Source organism: Phoxinus phoxinus (genome assembly GCF_949152265.1).
Source record: "Phoxinus phoxinus genome assembly, chromosome: 2".
In the NCBI taxonomy this organism is placed as follows: domain Eukaryota; kingdom Metazoa; phylum Chordata; class Actinopteri; order Cypriniformes; family Leuciscidae; genus Phoxinus; species Phoxinus phoxinus.
The window spans coordinates 4,397,551-4,421,097 of NC_136877.1; the positions used below are offsets into that span (position 1 = coordinate 4,397,551).

The 23,547-nt window shown below is 36.7% G+C and overlaps 1 protein-coding gene across 1 annotated transcript; it reads right to left on the bottom strand.

Annotated features, from left to right (window-relative positions):
- Nucleotides 1-3,161: 3,161 nt before the first annotated feature.
- enosf1 (enolase superfamily member 1) lies at nt 3,162-22,754 on the bottom strand. The gene is made up of 15 exons (XM_079598564.1): nt 22,602-22,754; nt 22,407-22,509; nt 19,257-19,372; nt 19,097-19,183; nt 18,964-18,990; nt 18,469-18,541; nt 18,347-18,385; nt 12,974-13,056; nt 12,774-12,896; nt 10,108-10,242; nt 9,989-10,030; nt 9,370-9,499; nt 9,189-9,288; nt 7,268-7,349; nt 3,162-4,190 (listed from the first exon to the last, which is right to left on the bottom strand). The coding sequence occupies exons 1-15, from the start codon at nt 22,683-22,685 to the stop codon at nt 4,098-4,100; spliced, it is 1,317 nt and encodes a 438-aa protein (XP_079454690.1). The 5' UTR covers nt 22,686-22,754; the 3' UTR covers nt 3,162-4,097.
- Nucleotides 22,755-23,547: the final 793 nt, after the last annotated feature.

A 23,547-nucleotide genomic window follows, 5' to 3' on the forward strand; every position in this document is an offset into this window, starting at 1 on the left:
TTCAAAAGTCCACATGATGTCACGGACTCACGGTGACGGATGACAAATTAAACGAGTTAGCTGCTAACTCGCACAATAACTTTTGGCTGTTTGCCTTTTTGAACTATAATAACGATTGCTCGTTCAGTGCCATGGCCGCTGCGCTGACGTTATTTATCATCTCCGTGCTCTCTGCTCTGCATCATCGAGTCTGAATCTGAACACTAAAACTTTAAGATTGAACAAAACGATTAATTGACATTGTAAAATCTAAAGCGCGGTTTGGCTGTCCCTCACTGAAGCTCTGCCTCTGGTAACTGGTTGCCATAGAAACATGACACGCGCTTGACTGCAAATGCGCGCTAGCTGGATGGATCAACCTAAAATATGCTTTTTAACGCAATTTATTTTGAGTGTCAAAGTAAACATTCATGTGACAGTTCACCTCAGATTATGTTACTGATTTAAAATATATTAAATATGAGTGTGACAAGACGCATTTTTGCGATTTGATGACTCGCACGGGTATTACACACAATGTTAAACAGACCCGGGACCCGAAGTAATAGATTCGACCCGACCCGGACCCGGCTGATCATTTAAAATATAGACCCGAACCCGTACGGGTCCCGGGTCGGGTCCCGGGTCAACGGGTTCACCTGAAGACCTCTACTTTCTTGACTTTCATAATTATCTTTTAAACTGACAAACATCATATGTGTAATTCAGGGCACAGTTCAGACGGAATAAAAAGATAAGTTGTCTCTCGCCATTGACTACCATACATATTTTTTTCCGAAATAAGATCCCATGAGCCGGAAACGGAGGGGCGGGACTTAGGATCTCTATACCCGTCTTACAATGATTTCAATTATCACAGACGTATTGGAAAGAAGTTTATAGTTCGGACATAAACACTGATGTAGCGAACAAAACTGTGCACTGTTAAACATGTTCAATCATTCATTCGAGAGATTCGTTCAGAAACGCTGATTCATCCAGTAAATGAAACAAGTGACGTTTTATGAGGGAGTCGTTGAATCAATCACTGAACTCGATTTAAAAAAAATACTTAATTCAAGTTGATTTAATATTCTTAAATAAGATTCACAGTTGGTCAGACCCTCTGGTAAAGGACATGTTAAATTTTAGTAGAATCGTGATCTCTGTTTTAAACAAAAGTAATGGTAATCCTCGATTTATCCAGAATCGTGCAGCTCTAACACACACCATAGAATAGCTTAATTTCTGCTTTCTTGAATTATAATGATTTATTTTTAATGCAGTAATTCTCCTTACAGTATTATATGCTTACAGACATCAGTTTAAAACAAAACGGTCAATATTCTTTGTCAGGTACATGTAATATTACATGAAGTAAATGTTTATAGGCCTTGTTTTTATGAACACATGACCACTAGCTGTGCATTCAGTCTTCAGGTGCAGTTTCAGTGAAATATAGCTGAAAATGTGCAGACGGGTGGAAAGTGTGATCGCACCTTAAGTTGCACGTTATATAAACTGTGCTGCATATTGCTGTGAGACGTCCGGATGCTTTTAATATTTCACTCACATGTCGAGTAGTGTCCTCAGATGATGTATATGACTCCTGCTTAACTATAGCCTTATTATACACGCCACGTCTCTCTAGACGGGTTATAATCTAACTAGACCAAAACTAAATCAGAGGTTTTTGCTTGATCACGTTTCATTTGTTGGATTTATGTACAAAATAAAAAAATAAATAGAAGAAAGCCCTCCGGTAACACGTTTGCATGTAATATGCCATCTCTGTACTTTACGTTCATCACTCGTTGATCCAGGGACCATGGGATGTCTCCAGTGTAAATGATTTGTTCTTGTTTTGCTGCATGATTCAGAAGACTACATCACGATCCACTGATCAACATCAAAACGACTAATGCAACGTATTTTGTTTGAGAAGTTGCACTGAGAAATTTGAATTGATTTGTAATGATGTTGTTTTGTATGAAGTGTTTGTTTAGGCGTGTGTGCTTAACTGATGTACCAGCGTAACGCTTTCTGGTTTACATATAGGATATTTTTTCTACATAATATTGTCTTTTTTTTTTTTTTTTACATTATTTTATTGTGGGGAAAGTGCTTTTGTCCAAATATATATTATCCATATTGCACTTCTGTAACACCTTTTGTTTTTGTACTTAATTAAATCGTTTTTGTAAATGAAATCATGTGACAAACTTTTTTTTTTATTCAGGAATTATAATTTTTTTAATTAAAAACTTAGGTAACACTTTACAATACGGTTCATTAGTTAACATGAACTAAGACTGAACAATACTTCTACAGCATTTAGATATCTTAGTCAATATTAATTTCAACATTTACTAATATGTTATTAAATCAAAGGTTGTGTTTGCTAACATTAGTTAATGCACTGTGAACTAACATGAACAAACAATGAACAGCTGGATTTTTTATTAACTAATATTAACAAAGATTAATAAATACTGTAACACATGAATTGCTCATTGTTAGTTCATGTTAGTTAATACATTAACTGATGAACCTTATTGTAACTAAGTGTCACCAAAACTTCTTTAAAAGAAAAGTTTGATGTAAATAGAGCACATTATGTCCAAAAACTTAATTCTCATGGTTAGAAAGCAAATATTCCTTACATTATTAGTCTAAAATGAAGTCATATTAAGTGTCTGACAGCATTTCCTCTAATTTTAGGATCATTCCTTTAAAGGTCATGTTGGAGAATGGACTGAGTTGTGCTTTTCCACTGTTGTGAACTTCCATCACGTCTACAATGAACCCCAGTACTTGAGCACTGAGGAGATTATATGATTTATGACAGTGATTCTCAGCCATTGGTGCAACTGCATCTGAATAATTGAAATTGAACCTAAATGATACTTGCGCTCCACCTGACGGCTGGAAACACGGCAGAAACTGTTTATTATTATTATTATTATTATTATCAGGCCAACTAAAACCTCTCCGATCTGCTGGATCTGATGGACGTCTGCAAGTATAGTAATTATAAATCCTGCATGTGATTGCGTTCTCTCATGTCCGAAGTCGTGAAACAAAGAGGTCAGTGTGAGGACAAAGCTTTGATTCTTCATCATTAAAAGCCTGTAGTTCATGCATCCAGCATCTAATGCCCTGTAGTCTTCAATAGAAACATTGATCTCCAGACGACTTTAATGCAAAGAGAAACAGCGCCTCCTGATGGCGAACAACAGTCCGTGCTGTAGATACTCGTGACATTTTAATGGAGAAAGTATGTAAAAATGTTCCATATGAGGTAAAAGTATACGATTTAAAAGAAAATGTGAGCAACGTTAGCATAAAACATTGTGAACAATATTAAATCAAAGTATGCATTGCATGAATTGATTTTCATTTGGATCAACTCTCAGATATTGTCTTTATATTGTAATATTATTCTTATATTGTAATCATTACGAGCAAGTTTATGGTTACACAAGGACTCTACAAGCAGCTCAGTGGAGTCAGTGGGAAGTTATTTTACTTTATCATAAAGACGATCAATGAATTCAAGTATCCAAATGACATATTTTCATAGAAATGTCCACTTTCTATACTTATGTGCAGCATTACCAGACACGAAACCCAAGTTTCTCTTTTGCAACGTTTATTATTGGCTGGCTGTGAGTCTAACCCACGACAAAACATATTTATATGTTAAAAAATGCATAAAAATAGCAACGTTTAACCGCAAAAGCCGTTCTGAGTGAATGCCTCCTTACACGTCTTCTTTCATTTGATTGGTTACAATCACATTCTCCCAGGAACCCCACTGTATGTCACTTCCCAAGTCGAGACTAGTAAACACACACGTTTCAACATACACTCGTTCAATACAACATTTCGGAACGCAACATAAGCAAATAACCTTTAAAAACATTAAGACAGGATATATAAGAGTAAAAATACTCCATATTCCTAATCCTAAAATGGTCCCTTTTAAGAATACATTTCATTCCCCGTTCATAGTTTGCCAATCAAGACAATCTAGCAGGGTTTCAAGTTTGATTATGAATGATATTAATGTGGTAATTTCCCAGCAGTCGGTACAGTGTCATGTACAGTGTTGATGTTTATTGCTTCTCAATATCTCTCCACACCTCCCCCTCGGGATACTGATGCTTCTGCACAGATTCTTCCAGCATTTCACAGGAGAATCCGGGATCCTGAAGATGTAGAGACACTTTTTTATTATGCTATTGCTACAAAATGTCCATATCTCCACATTTCACTTTATACATGTTTGTCCAAATGGAGCTAATTATTTGATTTATTAGGCTACACTTTATTTTAAAGGGCACCTATTATGGAATTTTGAAATGTACCTTTCATGTAGTGTGTAACATAGATCTAAGTGAACAAAAACATCCTGCAAAGTTTGAAATATGAAAGTGCACCGTATATAAAGTTATTGTCTTTCAAAAGTGAGAGTCGACTCTGAGTCAGTTTTATGAATCGTTAGAAGACCGAAGCTTTTTCTCTGACTAGTTGACGTCAACTTGTCAAGTTATTTGAATACGATACGCCCACTTATTGCGCTCCAAGGCCAGCAGGGAAAATATCATGGCGACGAGACGCTGTGTTCTGAAGTGCGGCTCAAAAGCAAACTTTTTTCATCTGCCCAAGGAGGAGCATTTGAAGACTAAGTGGCTACAATTCATATATACAACTATACCACAGAAGTATAGTCCGAGCCTTGTGCTTTGTTCGCGTCATTTTGAAGACGATTGCTTTTTAAATGCACTCAAACTTGGATTCGCGAGCCGGCTGATATTGAAGGAAGGTTCAGTTCCAAGTGTATTTGCATCAGCTTCCTCCTCCGCATCACAACCTGTAAGTGTTATTAATAATTGTTGCTTTTATGTTTTATGTAGCATGCTTAATTATTTTGTTTGTTGTGTAAGCACCGTTTAGCTTCTAGGTCTTCAATGACAATTGTATTGAGATATGTGAAGTGTTTGTCGTTGTTTTCGGAGTTGTCTTAAAGAATAGAGTAATACCTCGTAGTAACGTAACTACATTTTTTTTTTTTTGTAAAAACGTTATGTTTATGCATCGGGCTAATGCAAACAAAGACTGATTGTGCTTTTACAATATAAACTCTGGGCTATGCTCGCTAACATAACATTAAATTCTTTATCTTATTTTTCGTTTTTTACTACAAACTATAAAGCAGTGGACTATAATAATTATTATAACACAGTTTAATTGATAAAAGCATCATTGTACTCCGTGTTAAACAATAAGTATACCAATCACAACTGACTGGGTCATCTGACCAATCGCAGATTAGCGTCGCGCAAAGGAGGGGTTTGAAAAACGAGTCGTTGAACGAATCATTTGGGAGTCGGTGAGCAAATCAGGTAAAAATAACTGCATATTATACGAAAACAAAAGTGTTTTTTGTCATTGCATGCATGTAAAACTGTTGTTGGGGACTCCCACAACAACATTAGGAACATTTTAAATGTCATAATAGGTGCCCTTTAAGGTACATTCAAGTAGCACGTAATAATAAAGTTGACGTTACGATTAGGATTTGAGGGTTAGTTGCATGTAATTATGCATAATTTACTGTTATTACTACAGTAAGTAAACGTAACATATGTAACAAGGACACTAAAAAAGTGTTACCATTTATTATTGTTTTTGCATTGTGATTTTAGTGACAATTAAGCATAAATATTTTCTATTAGATTTGACTCATCTAACTTTATTCTGCTTTGCGGACTTGGCTAAAGTAGTTCCAAGCATTTCCATATCAATTCACAAAATTATTTCAAAGAGCCTTCACAGCAAACAGAACCAGAAACCACACAGACACGGATCAATATGAACTAGTTCTACACACAAGAGTTTTAGGGAGAAACACTTAAAAAAAAGTGTCATAACTGAAATCTGGGAATCGAGAACCAGTTTCATTTTAGAGCACCGGCATTCAATAAGACACATTTTGCTTATCAGTGTTCATTTAAATGTGATGTTAACCCCGTAAGCGGCACCCCTTTTTTTTATACACATGAAAATGCACATTCCGAACTTAAATGGTTGTTATTCAAGAATGTTTCACTTTCTTAATTTATTTCACTTCTACAAAAATCTGACAAATGCATTCTTTAAAACAAGACCAATCTTACATCTATATTCCAAATAGATGTACATAGATACCCAAATAGATGCAATATAAATATTTAAAAACTTACTGTAATAACCATTTTCTCTGGCAGATAGAAAATGTTTATTACAGTAAGTTTTTAAATATTTATATTATGTAGTATCTTGGGACAGTGCAATATTTGTTTTAACGTGGAGCAATCTTAAATTTAATAGTAATCTTCAAGTAATAATTGTTAGTGTGGGGGTTTGCTTGACAGGTTTAAGCTGCCCTTCGTAGAATGTATTTTTTTAAGGTCTTGATTGTATTTCTTATAGTCTATTTATTGTGTGTAGTGTGTTGTGTGTAGTGTGTTGTGTGTAGTGTGTTGTGTGTAGTGTGTTGTGTGTAGTGTGTTGTGTGTAGTGTGTTGTGTGTAGTGTGTTGTGTGTAGTGTGTAGTGTGTTGTGTGTAGTGTGTAGTGTGTTGTGTGTAGTGTGTTGTGTGTTGTGTGTAGTGTGCTGTGTGTAGTGTGCTGTGTGTAGTGTGCTGTGTGTAGTGTGCTGTGTGTAGTGTGTTGTGTGTAGTGTGCTGTGTGTAGTGTGCTGTGTGTAGTGTGCTGTGTGTAGTGTGCTGTGTGTAGTGTGTTGTGTGTAGTGTGTTGTGTGTAGTGTGTAGTGTGCTGTGTGTAGTGTGCTGTGTGTAGTGTGCTGTGTGTAGTGTGCTGTGTGTAGTGTGCTGTGTGTAGTGTGTTGTGTGTTGTGTGTTGTGTGTAGTGTGTAGCTTGCTAGCTGGTTTCCTATGTTTACTTGTATGTTGACTCAACGAGCTCTGCTACAAAAACTCCTATGTACCTGTAGAGCTGAACCGATACAAATGGCAAATAAAACTTTAAACTTTAAAGCATTCTTGAATTACAAACATCTAAGTTCGGAATGTGTCTATAAAAAAAACGGGGGGGGGGGGGGGGTCACTTAAAGGGTTAAATCTACAAGTTGGCTAGTATAGGGACTTTCTCTTTCACGTCGTCTTGCGCTCGAATCCTTTAAAATCACATTAAAATGCAAGATTGTTACGCAACTGTTCATAGTGCAATAGCACAAGACATCTCTAGCTTTGCAAGTTCTCCACATTTCTTTTCTAACTTACGCTTGGTGGTGTGTAGTGGGCATTTCTGATGATGGTGGGGCTTCTGAAGTGTTCATGCAGATGATCCACATACTCACACATCCTGCGACACACACAGAGCAAACACTCGACTGAACGACCTTCTTTATGCTCGAACCGTTCATGCTTAACATCTGAAGGAGCTGTTCACCCAAAACTGAAATTACTCCAAAAATACAGACGATTTTCACTTCAAATCTTCTCTGGTCCATTCATTGACCTTTCACAGATGATCCACTAAACACAATGAGCTGTTCGCCCTTATTTTATATATTTTAACATGATTTCGACCAACATTATACAGATTTTTGAATTTATTTTGAAGTCTGGGATGTCGCAGGGATGATGTTAGTGACGGGGTGTTATGATATAAACGCTTAGTGAAGTGACTTAACCAGCTGTCCAGCAACAATCAAGTTGATGAGTGATTTACATTAGTTTATCTAGACTTTTATATATATATATAAAAATCAGATTGGGATGAGATGAAATCAAAGCCAGCCTAATAACATGTGACCCTGGATCACAAACCCAGTCTCGAGTCGCACGGGTATATCTGTGGCAATATCCAACTATACATTGTATGGGTCAAAATTATAGATTTTCCTTTTATGCCAAAAATCATTAGGATATTAAGTAAAGATCATGATCCATGAAGATATTTAGTAAATTTCCTACCGTAAATATATAAACATGTATTTGTGTGAGTGAATGCAGCACAATCGTGAACATAAATGCACAACTTTAAAGGAGATTTTCTCAATGTTTAGATTTTTTTGCTCCCTCAGATTCCAGATTTTCAAATAGTCATATCTCGACCAAATATTGTCCTATCCTAACAAACCATACATCAATGGAAAGCTTATTTATTCAGCTGATGTATAAATCTCAAGTTAAAAAAATGTGTCCATGTGACTGGTTTTATGGTCCAGGGTCACAAATGTGATCAAAGTATTTTTGCTTAAAATGTTTCGGCTTCATTGCAATAGATACAAAACATCAAACCAAGTGGCTTATGCAAATAAATGATGATTTTAGAAAATTTTTGCACTTTCTTCTGTGCTGTGGTTAAGCTCAGTTTGTTGTTCTCGACCAAAATATTGTCCTATCCTAACCAATTTATAAAAAAAATTACCGATGTGACTGGTTTTGTGGTCCAGGGTCACATATGGCTTCCTTAAGGCTCATTGGTCGACTAGTTTAGTCAGTCACAACCCACCAACTAGTCAATTTTGAACAGTTTTGCCCCTGTCTATTACACACACACACACACACACACACACACACACACACACACACACACACACGTATCACCAGCAATAGGACTTGGGATGCGGTTTTCTGGACTACTTTTATGGTGCCTTTTTGAGCTCAACGTCCAAAATACGCTAAATATCTCTGTTTATATTCTACAATAAAAGAAAATGGTAACACTTTACAATAAGATCTCATTTGTTACACTAGTTAATGCATGAACTAACATGATCTAACAGTGAGCAATACATTTGTATGCAACATTTATTAATCTTTGTTAATTTTAGTTAATAAAAATACAGTTGTTCATATTAGTTCACCGTGCATTAACTAATGTCAACAAATACAACTTTTGATTTAAAAAAAACGTATTAGAAAATGCTGATATTAACTAAGATTAATCAATTCTTTATAAAGTATCATTCATTATTAGTTCATGTTGTTAACATCTGAAACATTATTGTTAAGTGTTACCAATAATAAATAAATAATAGTGTTACAAAATAATAATAATAATAATAATATGATGATGAGGGTGTGTAAATGACAACATCAGTTTTGGGTGAACTATTTCTCTCAGTAAGCATCAAGGCTTTAAAGCATTAGAGTTAGAAAAGAGGAATACACACATTTTGTTCAATACACACACCTGTTGCTTAAACTAGCAGACACAGAAATGTAGTCAAACAGAATGAGGTGTTGAACAAGCTCACACAGTCCCACACCCCCGGCATGAGGACACACGGGCACTGCAAAGAACAACAAGACATGAAATCTAATCATTCCTACATTTCATCGACATTTGTGGATCATATTTACAGTGGAATTACCGTTAAACTTGGCAGCCATGAGTATGATGGCCAGGTTTTCATTGACACTGCCCACCCTACAGCTGTCAATCTGAACAAACTGCAGAGCGGAGGCCTGGAGAAACTGCTTGAACATCACCCGGTTATGGCACTGCGAGCACAAAACACAAATGTATAGATACACAATCTCAAAATGAACTTAAAGAGACACAGGTGAAACTCGAAAAATGTGAATATTGTGCAATATAAGTGAATATAATTATATAAGTTCATTTATTTCAGTAATTGAACTTAAAATGTGAATCTAATATATTATATAGACTCATTACATGCAAAGTGAGATATTTCAAGCCTTTATTTGTTATAATTTTGCTGATTACGGCTTACAGCTTATGAAAACCCCAAATTCAAAATTAGAATATTGTGAAAAGGTTTTCATAAGCTGTAAGCCATAATCATCAAAATTATAACAAATAAAGGCTTGAAATATCTCACTTTGCATGTAATCGCAAAACTGAAACTGCTCTACCCATAGAATAAACAAAATGATATTGTTGGCTGTTGTGGACACTAATAAAGTTATCATTAGTTAGCATTATTAGTGTGAACAGGCTTTAATACCCAATAAATACACTCTCACCTGCTCTCCAGAGGCCACTCCAATACCAAAGGGTGCAAGTGCCTAAAAACAAGACAAAAATAACTCAAAACCTGACTAGCACGGTCTAATAATGAACACACAGTAGTGAACCCGTTTACCTTGGAGATGGAAGCATGACCTAGAATATCATCTGGAGACGTGGGCTCCTCAATCCACAGAGGGCGAAACTCTGCCAGCTTGGTTACCCAATGAACCGCTTCGTTGACATCCCAGCGCTGGTTGGCATCAATCATCTGACAGAGAAGAGGACATTAAACTCCACTGCCAAATACAGCCTTCCCCTCATAGTCTGGACCAACTTAATATTCAACTTAAAGGGATCGTTCACCCAAAAATGAAAATTAGCCCATGATTTATTCACCCTCAAGTCATCCTAGGTGTGTATGACATTCTTCTTTCAGACGAATACAATCTGAGTTATATTTTAAAAATGTCCTGGCTCTTCCATGCTTTATAATGGCAGTGAATGGCTGTTTGTGTTTTGAAGTCCATAAAAGTGAATCTATCCATCATAAAAGTGAATCTATCCATCATAAAAGTGAATCTATCCATCATAAAGTGCATCTATCCATCATAAAGGTTAATCTATCCATCATAAAAGTGAATCTATCCATCATAAAGTGCATCTATCCATTATAAAAGTGCATCTATCCATGAAAAAAAAGTGCATCTATCCATCATAAAAGTGTATCTATCCATCATAAAAGTGCATCTATCCATCATTAAAGTGCATCTATCCATGATAAAAGTGCATCTATCCATCATAAAAGTGTATCTATCCATCATAAAAGTGAATCTATCCATCATAAAAGTGCATCTATCCATCATAAAAGTGCATCTATCCATGAAAAAAAAGTGCATCTATCCATCATAAAAGTGTATCTATCCATCATAAAAGTGCATCTATCCATCATAAAAGTGCATCTATCCATGATAAAAGTGCATCTATCCATCATAAAGTGCATCTATCCATCATTAAAGTGCATCTATCCATGATAAAAGTGCATCTATCCATCATAAAAGTGAATCTAACCATCATAAAGTGCATCTATCCATCATAAAGTGCATCTATCCATCATTAAAGTGCATCTATCCATGATAAAAGTGCATCTATCCATCATAAAAGTGAATCTATCCATCATAAAGTGCATCTATCCATCATAAAAGTTAATCTATCCATCATAAAAGTGCATCTATCCATTATAAAAGTGCATCTATCCATGAAAAAAAAGTGCATCTATCCATCATAAAAGTGTATCTATCCATCATAAAAGTGCATCTATCCATCATTAAAGTGCATCTATCCATCATAAAAGTGCATCTATCCATCATAAAAGTGCATCTATCTATCATAAAAGTACATCTATCCATTATAAAAGTTAATCTATCCATCATAAAAGTGCATCTATCCATCATAAAAGTGCATCTATCCATCATAAAAGTGCATCAAAGTGCATCTATCCATCATAAAAGTGCATCTATCCATCATAAAAGTGCATCTATCCATCATAAAAGTGCATCTATCCATCATAAAAGTGCATCTATACATCATAAAAGTGCATCTATCCATCATAAAAGTGCATCTATACATCATAAAAGTGCATCAAAGTGCATCTATCCATCATAAAAGTGCATCTATACATCATAAAAGTGCATCTATACATCATAAAAGTGCATCTATTCTTCATAAAAGTGCATCTATACATCATAAAATAATTCATTACATTTATATAGCGCCTTTCTGGACACTCAAAGCGCTTTACATAGAAGGGGGGAATCTCCTCAACCACCACCAATGTGCAGCATCCACCTGGATGATGCGACGGCAGCCATATTGCGCCAGAACGCCCACCACACACCAGCTTACTGGTGGAGAGGAGACAGTGATGAAGCCAATTAGTATATAGGAGGAGGATTAGGAGGCCATGATGGACAGAGGCCACTGGGCAATTTTGGCCAGGACACCGGGGTTACACCCCTACTCTTTCGAAAGACATCCTGGGATTTTTAGTGACCACAGAGAGTCAGGACCTCGGTTTAACGTCTCATCCGAAGGACGGCGCTCTTTGTCAGTATAGTGTCCCCGTCACTACACTGGGGTGTTAGGACCCACACAGACCACAGGGTGAGCGCCCCCTGCTGGCCACACTAACACCTCTTCCAGCAGCAACCTGGTTTTCTCAGGAGGTCTCCCATCCAAGTACTAACCAGGCTCAGCCCCGCTTAGCTTCAGTGGGAAACCAGTCTTGGGTTACAGGGTGATATGGATGCTATAAAAGCGCATCTATCCATCATAAAAGTGCATCTATCCATCATAAAAGTGCATCTATTATAAAAGTGCATCTATCCATCATAAAAGTGCATCTATCATAAAAGTGTATCTATCATAAAAGTGTATCTATCATAAAAGTGTATCTATCATAAAAGTGTATCTATCATAAAAGTGCATCCATCATAAAAGCGCATCTATCCATCATGCACTTTTATGATGGATAGATGCACTTTTATGGACTTCAAAATAGAAACAGTAATTCACTGCCATTATAAAGCTTGGAAGAGCCAGGACATTTTTTTATATAACATTTTTGAAGTAACAATTGTATTCGTCTGAAAGAAGAAAGTCATACACACCTAGGATGACTTGAGGCCGAGTAAATCATGGGCTAATTTTCATTTTGGATGAACTATCCCTTTAAGCTCAATCTGATCCGGTTGAAATATCGATCTACTGTTGTGTAATGTACACACATAGACTGAGACTCACCAGGGTGTTGTCTGGTCCAATCAACTTTCGGATAAGGCTGCATCTACGGATGTCATCCTGCAAATCGGCCCCAACCTTCACTTTAAATTTAGTCCATCCTTGGGCAAGAGCTTCAGAGCAGAGCTATTCAAAGCAAATGATATTTATTACGGTCAGAATATGATTATAACAGAAACGAAACCGCCAAAGATCAGGGATACCTGGGTAAGCTGCAGGTCAGTGTATCCCAGCCACGCACATGAAGTGGTGTAAGCAGGATAGCCGTCCCTTAACATCTGCTCCTCTGGAGGCGTTAAAGTCACCATGAAATCAAGATTGACAGTTCTTATTGTTTATGGAACATTGCAGTTTTTATTATAAATTATTTATCTGTGCACATCATGTTTTTAAAATTCCTGTGCCTCTTATGGGCCGTTTACATAACTAGGCTATAGAATTATCGGGTTCCGGTGAGAGAGGACGCGGGCGCAGTTGGCTGCCGCTTCTCCACTATTTGTTTATTAATTATATATATATATATATATATATATATATATATATATATATATATATATATATATTTAAATTGTTTTTATTTTTTATTTTATGCTACGTTAAGTTGCAGTTTTTAAAGATAGGCTGCTGGATGTTCTATGAACTTTTCTTGCTGTACACCTGCTGTTTACACCGGTCGGACCGCACCCTAACGCTCTGAAGCTGACTGACTGAGTACGTGGACCTTCTGCTGGGCGGGAGCCGCTGTTTCTCTTTTGTGAATTGCTGTATCGTGCCTGCAATTGGGACGTGTCAAGGATTCTACTGGATTTGCGATATGCTGTTTTCATTCATAGTGATTACCCTGGTCTGCAAAATCGGATTCACCGAAATACAGGAATTCAAACTGTGGGACACCAATATGAAAAGGTAACGTTACTCTTTCCCTGAACTTCTATCACTGGATCTTCAAGTGCCTCTTAGTGACTATACTCAAAATGCCCTGAGAGCATCTAAACTGCTGTGCCGGTGTTGTGCCGAATTTTGACCCCCGCCAAATTATTACCCCCCTAGCATTGGTAGGTTTAGGATTGGTTGTGGGGGAGGGGTTGGGATTAGGGGTGGGGTTAGGATTAGGCAATCAGGTACTGACTTCAACGAGGGGGGTAATAATTTGGCAGGGGGTCGAAATTCGGCACAACACCTGTTAACATATGCTCATCGCGGCTCTCGCATGGGCTTATATAACCCGCCGGTGCCTGGTGGTATAAATATTCTGTGCACATATTCCCGGAGATTTGAATATCGAAAGCCTCGTGGCATTTGCATGTCCAACCTATCTTTTCTACCGCCACGTATGTCTCCAGAGAATAAGCGCGGTACGAATGCAACTTCTAAAATTAGACGCGCGCAATTAAATGTGCGTTCTATAAATAAGAAAGCAGCATCGCTTTATAATGTAATTCTGTATGGACAACTTGACTTTCTTTGTCTCAGCGAGACATGGCATCAACCAAATGACTGTTACAACTTAAACCTGGCTCTGCCACCTGGATATACATATGTTGACAAACCTAGACTTACCGGTAAAGGTGGTGGTCTTGCAATTTTATACAAATCAGAACTGACTGTTGCTCTAATCACTACACCTGAAATGTCTTCATTTGAGTGCCTGGTTGTGAAAATTAATGGGAACTCTCCGATGCTTATTACCCTTATTTATCGTCCTCCTATTGGTAAATCCTGTCTTTCTTTCTGAACTCGCTGAATTACGGACTCTGCCGAGTTCGATTTGTTCAGATATTTTAATAATAGGGGACATAAATATCCATGTTGATAACCCAGTCTGTTCTCAAACAGCCAATTGTATGCACATATTGGACTGTTTTAATTTTTATCAGCATGTTGACTTCCCCACTCACAAATCTGGCCACACACTGGACTTGATCTGCACAGCTGGTATAGATATTGACCAACTTCGAAATGACGAGCTACACTTCAGTGATCACAATTTATTAACTTGTGAATTTGCCTCCTCTGCCTCTTTAAAAACTTCTAAAGAGCGTGTTATAACATTCAGGAATATCAAGAACATTGACCCTCAGTTGCTTAGTAGCTCTACTGCTGAGCTTCCTGTGACTGATTCTGTGGACAATTACAACTCTGCCCAATCGTCTATTCTTGATATTGTAGCTGCACTGAAACAACGAGTCGTATCTTTCACTAGATCATCCCCCTGGTTTACTGATGAATTGCGGGCACTTAAAACCCAGCAAAGAAAAATTGAGCGCTTGCATAAAAAAACTGGTCTCACTGTCCACAAATTAATGTTTGAGGAACACCAAATGAAATATCATCTTGCTCTTAAATCCACCAGAGAGGAATATTACTCACACATGATTAATGAAGGTGCTGGCAATCCAAGATTGATGTTTAAAACAATTAACAAACTGCTTAAACCTCAAAATCAAAACATCTGTTCCTCTATTGAGATGTGTAACAAATTCCAAAAATATTTCACTGAGAAAGTTCAAGGTATCTATAGCTCCATGACCACTGATCCCTCTCATCTATCAAATGAGCCCTGTCCTATGAATTTGTCTGCTACTTTCACTAATTTTGTTACTGTTACCACTGATGATATTTCAAAACTGGTCATGTCTATGAATTCATCTACATGCTCTCTTGACCCTATACCTACTGTGCTTTTAAAAAAGTGCTTAACACTTTTATGCCCCTCTATCACTGGTATCATTAATCACTCTTTATCAACTGGTCAGGTTCCTTCGGCACTTAAACTAGCTTCCATCACACCAGTCCCGAAAAAGACTGGTTGTGATGTAGAGGATTTGTCTAACTACAGGCCTATTGCCCATCTACCTTTTTTAGCTAAGGTCTTGGAACGAGTTGTAGTTGGCCAGCTACAGCAATACCTGAGCATCAACAATCTCCTTGAACCATTTCAGTCCGGATTCAGATCGGGCCATAGTACTGAGACTGCTCTCGTCCGGGTCACGAATGATCTTCTCATTGCTGCTGATCTGGGTGCCTGTAGTATTCTGGTATTGTTAGACATCACTGCTGCATTTGACACTATTTCTCACGCTGTCCTACTTGAAAGACTGTCTGCATGGCTAGGAATATCTGGTACTGTGTTTGAATGGTTTACATCCTATCTCACAAATCGATTCCAGTTTGTGTCTCTGGGGGAAAACAAATCTTCACCAACACTAGTTCAGCAGGGTGTCCCGCAGGGGTCAGTGCTTGGTCCCATTCTGTTCAGCATCTATATGTTGCCTCTGGGTGACATAATTCGTAAGTTTGGGTTGGGGTTTCATTGTTATGCTGACGATACGCAGATCTACATCAGCATGCACCCCAATTCAAACCTTGCGGTCACAGCACTTAAAAATTGCTTGGATGAGATAAAAGCCTGGATGCATGACAATTTTCTTAAGCTCAACCAGGCAAAAACAGAATTTCTTTTTGTCGGTCCACCAACATCCTTACTGAAATTAAATATTTCAGAGCTGATTACTGTAAATGACTTTGTCACCCCGTCTCTTCAAGTACGCAATCTTGGTGTCATATTCGACCCTGAACTTATGTTTGACACCCATATCAAAAAGGTCTCAAAAACTGCTTTTTTCCATCTTAGAAATATTGCTAGATTGCGGCCATTTCTATTGCAGCCAGATGCAGAAAGGCTCATTCACGCCTTTATTACGTCGAGGTTTGATTACTGCAATGCGCTCTATTTCGGCCTTCCAAATCGGTCCATAAAAAAACTACAATACATACAAAATTCAGCTGCCCGGTTATTGACGCACACAAATACCCGTCAGCATATTTCTCCGGTACTCTCTGATTTACATTGGTTGCCGATACAAGCACGTATCGAATTCAAAACATTAGTTTTAACATATAAAGCCATTCATGGGGCGGCCCCTGCCTATCTTTGCAGTCTGTTCACCACTCATACTCCGGCTCGCTCTCTGCGCTCCTCCAGGTCATGTATCCTTCAGCAACCTCGGCATAAATTAAAGTCTATGGGTGGTCGAGCATTCTCGGTCTCAGCACCACGTCTTTGGAACGCTCTACCACCTGAAATTAGAGACTCTCCAACATTCAAAGGTTTTAAGAAGTCTTTAAAGACACACCTTTTTAGAGCAGCTTACTGTAACTAATGTGACTATTTTATTGCATTTTTTTTTTTTTACTTTATTCTATTGTATTCTACTTTCTTGTATGCTGTCTGTAGCGCTTTGAGTTTCAAGAAAAGCGCGTTATAAAAAAAAATGTTTATTATTATTATTATTACACAACACCGTTTTCAGCTAAAAACGCACAAATTTTTTATGCGTTTTGGCCGTTCGTTCACACGACAACGGCGTTTTTGGTTCCTTAAAACGGGTTTCAAAGTGCAAGTTTTTGAAAACAGTTTCCGTGAAAACAACAAAACCGTGAATCTGTGAAGACGATGACATCATGCACATGCGTATTACGTGTTCAGTCTATAGTGTTTCATCGCCATCTACTGGCCTGGAGCAAAATACAGCGTTTTTAGTCGTTTTCGCGGATCCGTGTGAATGCGGATCGTTTTGACAATGGTGTCGTCTGAACGCGGAAAACTCAAAGGAAACAATTCTCTGTTTAATGCATATCATTGTCGTGTAAACGTACCCTTAATCTTGAACATGTTGTTAGACAGTATTTGTGTTTTGTTGTTGTTTTTCACTCAATTAACAAACACCATCGCACACCTGCAGGTGATAGGTGCGTAGGAAAAGAAGACCAATTGGGTAGGTCGACAAATCTGCAAATAAGGTACTTGCACTATTGGTACTTGCAAATTAAAATAATAATAAAATATAATAATAAAATTACAAAAAACTTTTTTAGCAATGAAAACGTTAGCACTGTTTCGGTCTCATGACCTCACGATCATGCCTGATGAAGGTCGTGAGACCGAAACATTGCTAAAATCCTACGCATACATCTTAATTCTTAACATACACAACCTATCAAAAGTTTTGGGCTGGAAAGATTTTGGAAGTCTCTTCTGCTCATCACCAAGGCTGCATTTATATTTGATCAAAAATACAGTATTGTGAAATATTATTACAATGTAAAACAGCTGTTTTCTATATGAATAATATTGTAAACTGTAATTTATTCCTGTGATCAAAGCTGAAGTTTCAGCATCATTACTCCAGTGTCACATGATCCTTCAGAAATCATAATAATATGATGTTTTGATACTCAACAAACATGTCTGATTATTATCAATGATGAAAACAGTGGCCTATATTTGCTTAATGGTTTCTCCAGGATACTTTGATGAATAGAAAGTGCAAAAGAAAAGCATTTACTTGAAAATTATTATATTTTTTTACAATGTAAAACTCTTCATAGTCACCTATGATCAATTGAATGCATCCTTGCTGAATAAAAACCCCCAAATTCTTCCGACAAAAACAAAACTTACTGACCCCAAACTTTTGAAGAGCATGTATGTGCTTCTCTGATCAAAATGATAATATGATAAATAAATAAATAAATATAATAAATATGTTCAACAGTTTATGAACTGATTTCACCTCTGGTTTTCTTTCCCGGTTTGGCTTTTACCAAAATATCTAAAAGAAAGAGAAAAGGAGTATTATTATGGAGTATAAGAAGTAATTAATGATATGAAGATCATGTGATTGAATGAGCTCACCTAAAGCTTCCTGTTCTGTCAGCGCATCAGTGATGTATCGGAAATCAATACAGCTGATCAACTTCACAGGATCCTAAGCAGAGATTCATAAACATAACATAATGATGAATATTCAACACGTTCAAAAATCAACAAAAGTTATTTTTTTTTCTCTGTGACCTATTTTAAAATCAGCATAAAAAGCAAAATTATTTATTTTATTTTTTTTCTATTTATTTTTTTTCTATTTATTTTTTCTAATGCATGTTACTGGTCTTGTTGTGAAAAATTCATCCATATATATATATTTTTTTTTATTTATTTATTTTTTTACCCATAATCTTTCATTGAAATCAGGTTTTGCATTACATTTTGCTCAATAACCGGATTAACTCGGAAACATGTAACAATATGGAAATACAGTTAGTCACAATTTCTTTATCGCATACTTTGTCATATTTCTTTATTTTGCATCTTAACATCGATCATTTAAGCATCGAAGAATCGAGCACTCACCATGTCAGCGAGCAGCTTCCACAAGGGCTGCAAAACATATTAATTCTGCCCTTTAATGATATTCTGTGATCATGAATTTCTACGACATCTGATCAGATTGACAGCATGTAAAAGAACCGGTCTCGTATCTCACCTTTCCCTCCGCTCGTGCCCATAGATCCCAGACGGCGTTCAGGACGGCTGCCGTCGCCAGCTGGATTACTCCTTTCTCTGGCCCAATCTATCAGTGGATCATGTGTTGATTCAGCTGAACATGAAGAAGTCTTGACCGGACACACACACCGGATACTCACCCATCTCATCTGACCATCACTGCTCAGGAGTCTGTAGAAGCCTCTGAAGTCCCCGGTGATCTCCTCCAGAGTCTTTCCCAACACCAGCGTAGATAAGGCTTTAACTGCACACACGACTACACACACACACACACACACTGATCTAGATTAGCATAACCTAGTCCAAAAACAGGGGAGGGATCCTAATGGGAATACTATGCAAAAATTAGATATTTTAGCCACAACAACAGCTCTTTTATTGTTACCAATAAGCAGTGTCGAGGGAAATGCATTACAAGTAACTTGAGTTACGTAATCAGATTACTTTTTCAAGTAACTAGTAAAGTAACGCATTACTTTTAAAATTTACAACAAAATATCTGAGTTACTTTTTCAAATAAGTAACGCAAGTTACTTTGTTTTCCCATTTATTGATGTTGAAACAAATCAAAGTGCAGAGGCGTGTGTGTGTGAACATGATGTTTATTGTAGTTCTAGACTAAATGTGAGCATTTACTCCTCTCACTTGCACAAAAAAATATTAAATATTCCTCAAAATGAATCAAATCAGTGAAATGCAGAATCAGAATACTATACAAACCTCCAAATAACTAAATATGTGAAATAAAACATATTTTTTATGCATTTAATCTCACTTTATTGACCAATGTACTTGCTTCTGATCTTCGATGATTCAGTTAAATAAGCAGAAATGACTATAGATAGATAGAAAGGTTTGCTTGTTTGCTTTCCTCTACTGTACACATCTCCTTCAGTCTGAGGATTATTATTTCACTTTTAGTGTGAAAGGGTCTTTACATTTGCCCAAAAATAGAACGTTTGAACGAGGGCGCCACAGCCTATAGAGGTTTTTAAAAACAAACTAAAGACCTACTTATTTTTTACTGCATTTTCTTAATATAATTTTGTTTCTTGCTGTTTTTTACTGTTTTTATGATCTGTGTTTTTACCTGTGCAACTGTAGCACTTTGAGACATGTTTGTTCACGTGTAAAGTGCAATATAAATTAAACTTATTATTATTATTATTATTATTGTTTGTGTTATAAAAAAAACAAGCCCAGCCCAGCCGGGAAAAAACAGTAACGCAAAAGTAACATAACGCATTACTTTTCTAAAAAAGTAACTAAGTAATGCAATTAGTAACTTTTTAAGGGAGTAACGCAATATTGTAATGCATTACTTTTAAAAGTAACTTTCCCCAACACTGCCAATAAGATAAAACACCCTTTTCTGAAGCTCCTTGTGAGACACTAGCACAACTAAATTAACATGTGTTCGGTCTGGTTACATCATCACAATGTCACAGTTTGAGCTGAGAATATTTATTCCAACACAAGTATGGTACTGATAAACTGAACAGCATTGTTGGGGAAAGTAAAAGTCCTCCAATAATTTGTTGTAAATTTAAAAGTAATGCATTACTTGAGAACTAATCTGACTATGTGAATCACTTGTAATGCGTTCCCCCAACACTGCTAACCAGTATGATTTTTTTAATGGCCGATAGTGTGGACAAATATAATGCAGACGTTATTATTATTATTAGAGCATTAATATTGGTACACTTGGTAAATATGAGCAAAACAGGTCTATCATTCAATTCAAAATATTCAACGAAATGCAACCTTTGGTAAAATAATAGATAGACAAAATATATTCTTATCATAAAAAAAACTATTTTTGTTATCTGAAATGTTCACAATTTTTGGCACTTCTTTATTTAATTATTTGTGCAACCTTTCTTTGTCAAGATAACATATCTAAGGATACGCTGACACTACAATGATGTACTAAAAATGGAAAAGTTTCCTTTGCGTTTTTCACGTACAGACGACAACGTTGTCAATACGATCCCCATTCACACGGATCCGCGAAAACTACAAAAAACCCGCTGTATTCTGCTGCCAGGCCAGTAGATGGCGATGTGACTTTGTAAAGAAACACACACGACGCCTATAGACTGGAAAGATAAAACACATGCGCATGACGTCCCCATTTTCACAAATTCACGTTTTTGTAGTTGTACACGGAAACGATAATGCCGTCGTTTTCAATCGTTCAGCAAAATGCTGTTGTGTAACGGCCAAAATGCATAAAAAGTTTTACTTTTTTTGTTTTAGTTTAGATCTTTTAGGGGTTGTTTGCACACACCGTTTTCAACAATTTTTTTTTTACCTTTTATGCATTTTGGCCATTTATTTACACGACGACGGCATTTTGGGGGCCTGAAAATGCAAGATTTCAGGGTTTCAAAATGCATGTTTTGAAAACAATACCGTTATCGTCTCCTTGTAAACTACAAAAACCTAAATTTGTGAAAACGGTGACATGTATTACGCGTTCAGTCTATAGTTGCGTAGCTTTTCTTTACAAAGCGACATCACCATCTACTGGCCTGGCATCAGAATACAGCGTTTTAGTCGTTTTCACGGTTCTGTGTGAACGGGGATCGTTTTGACATTGTCGTTGGTAGCCTACGTGAAAAACGGGTCATTGTCGTGTAAATGAACCATTCGATTCTGAAGTCGCTTCTGAAGTGGACTCTCCTCTTCAGTTCATCGCACAAGTTTTCAATAGAGGTTTTCAATAATCAAGGGGATTGTTGTGGACACCAATGCTAAATATTCATTCTCTGGTCAGTGAACCATTATTGTGTTGATTTTGAGGTGTACTTTGGATTATTGTCCAACCACTGCCAAGTTAAAGTGAAGTCGATGTATGAATGAGTGTATGTGAGGCAGTATTTAAAGCGCTTTGGTGACCATGGGTCTGTTAAAAGCGCTATATAAATGCAGTCAATTTACCATTTAAAGCTGTTTTGCAGAGGCAGTCATATGTGTTTAATATCTGCTGGTACTTGAAGGAGTCCATGCCATGATTCACAGATTTTGAATGAAAAAATCAAGAAGATAAACTGCAAAGACATTGTTTCTGCTCATATTTACCAAGAGTCCTGTTTGGGAAAACAATTTCTCATTCATAATATTCACGTTCATTCCGATTATGAAGGAGTTTTACTTGATGACACTTTTCACCAGAAGGTGTCAGGCTCGTATCGTTACTGAATAAGACTTTCCCTTCGCACGCCATGGTCATATGACATATACAGTGTTATTATTTGTATAACTGCTAGATTTGTGAAGCTCACCGATTTCCGTCCCTCTTCCCACAGTAAAAGTCAAGCCATAACCCTTCAGTTCAGTGTCCGTCTCGAGAACCACATACGCCACAGAGTAATCTGGATCCGTGTGCTGCGAATCAATCACGTGCATTACCAACTGCACTGCATTCATTGTTGTTATTATTATTACTGATATAATAAACACCAGAGGAGTGAACGAACCATTGCATCTGATCCATGTTGTTCTAGTGAAGTCGGGAATCTCACGTCGCGCACTTTCACATTTATTATTTTGATTCCAGGCATTTTGTTACAGTTGTAAACTTACTTTGTGTCTGTTGTGTTGCGAGATACATTGACTGCCCCAAGGACGCTCTGATTGGCTGGCTTTATGACAATATTTTCACACCGTAGACATTTGATTGGCTGTTTTCGAACGACGTCACAAATAACAACAACGTGATCATGTGATCGTAAGAAACGAAACTACTGCTTGAATACTGTATTCTGATAATAAAATAAATAAATAAAATAAAAAGAGTCGTATTATATGATGAATATTTATGTTGGCATGAGAAAGCAAACATACTTTTTTATTGAAATGTATTGGTAACACTATTTTATTGTGTCCTTGTCACACATGTATTTACTATAGTAATAACTATACAGTTATACATAATTACATGCAACTAACACTAAACCAAACCCTAATTCAACACCTAACATGTAGTTCATTAATATTACTTAGTACTAAATGTATAATTAGCCTACATTGTAACAAGGAAACATAAAAATGAAGTTTAACTGACTAATTTATTTAAGCCTATTCATTAAAGGGATAGGTCACCCCAAAAAAATAAAATTCATATTAATGAATCAAAATATCATCTTTTGTGTTCAGCAGAAGAAAGAAACTCATACAGGGTTGGAACAACTTGAGGGTGAGTAAATGAGGACAGTATTTTCACTTTTAGGGTGAACTATCCTATTAATATTACCATTGTTATTATTATTATTATTATTATGACACATCTCTGACTCGAACTCTTTAAAGCTACAACCATCAAACTTCAGACTTAAAAAAATCCCATTACATTACCAGAATATTTCATCTTTATTCCTTCAACATTCTTTGTTTATAGTTATTAAAACTACTTTAAACTTAAAG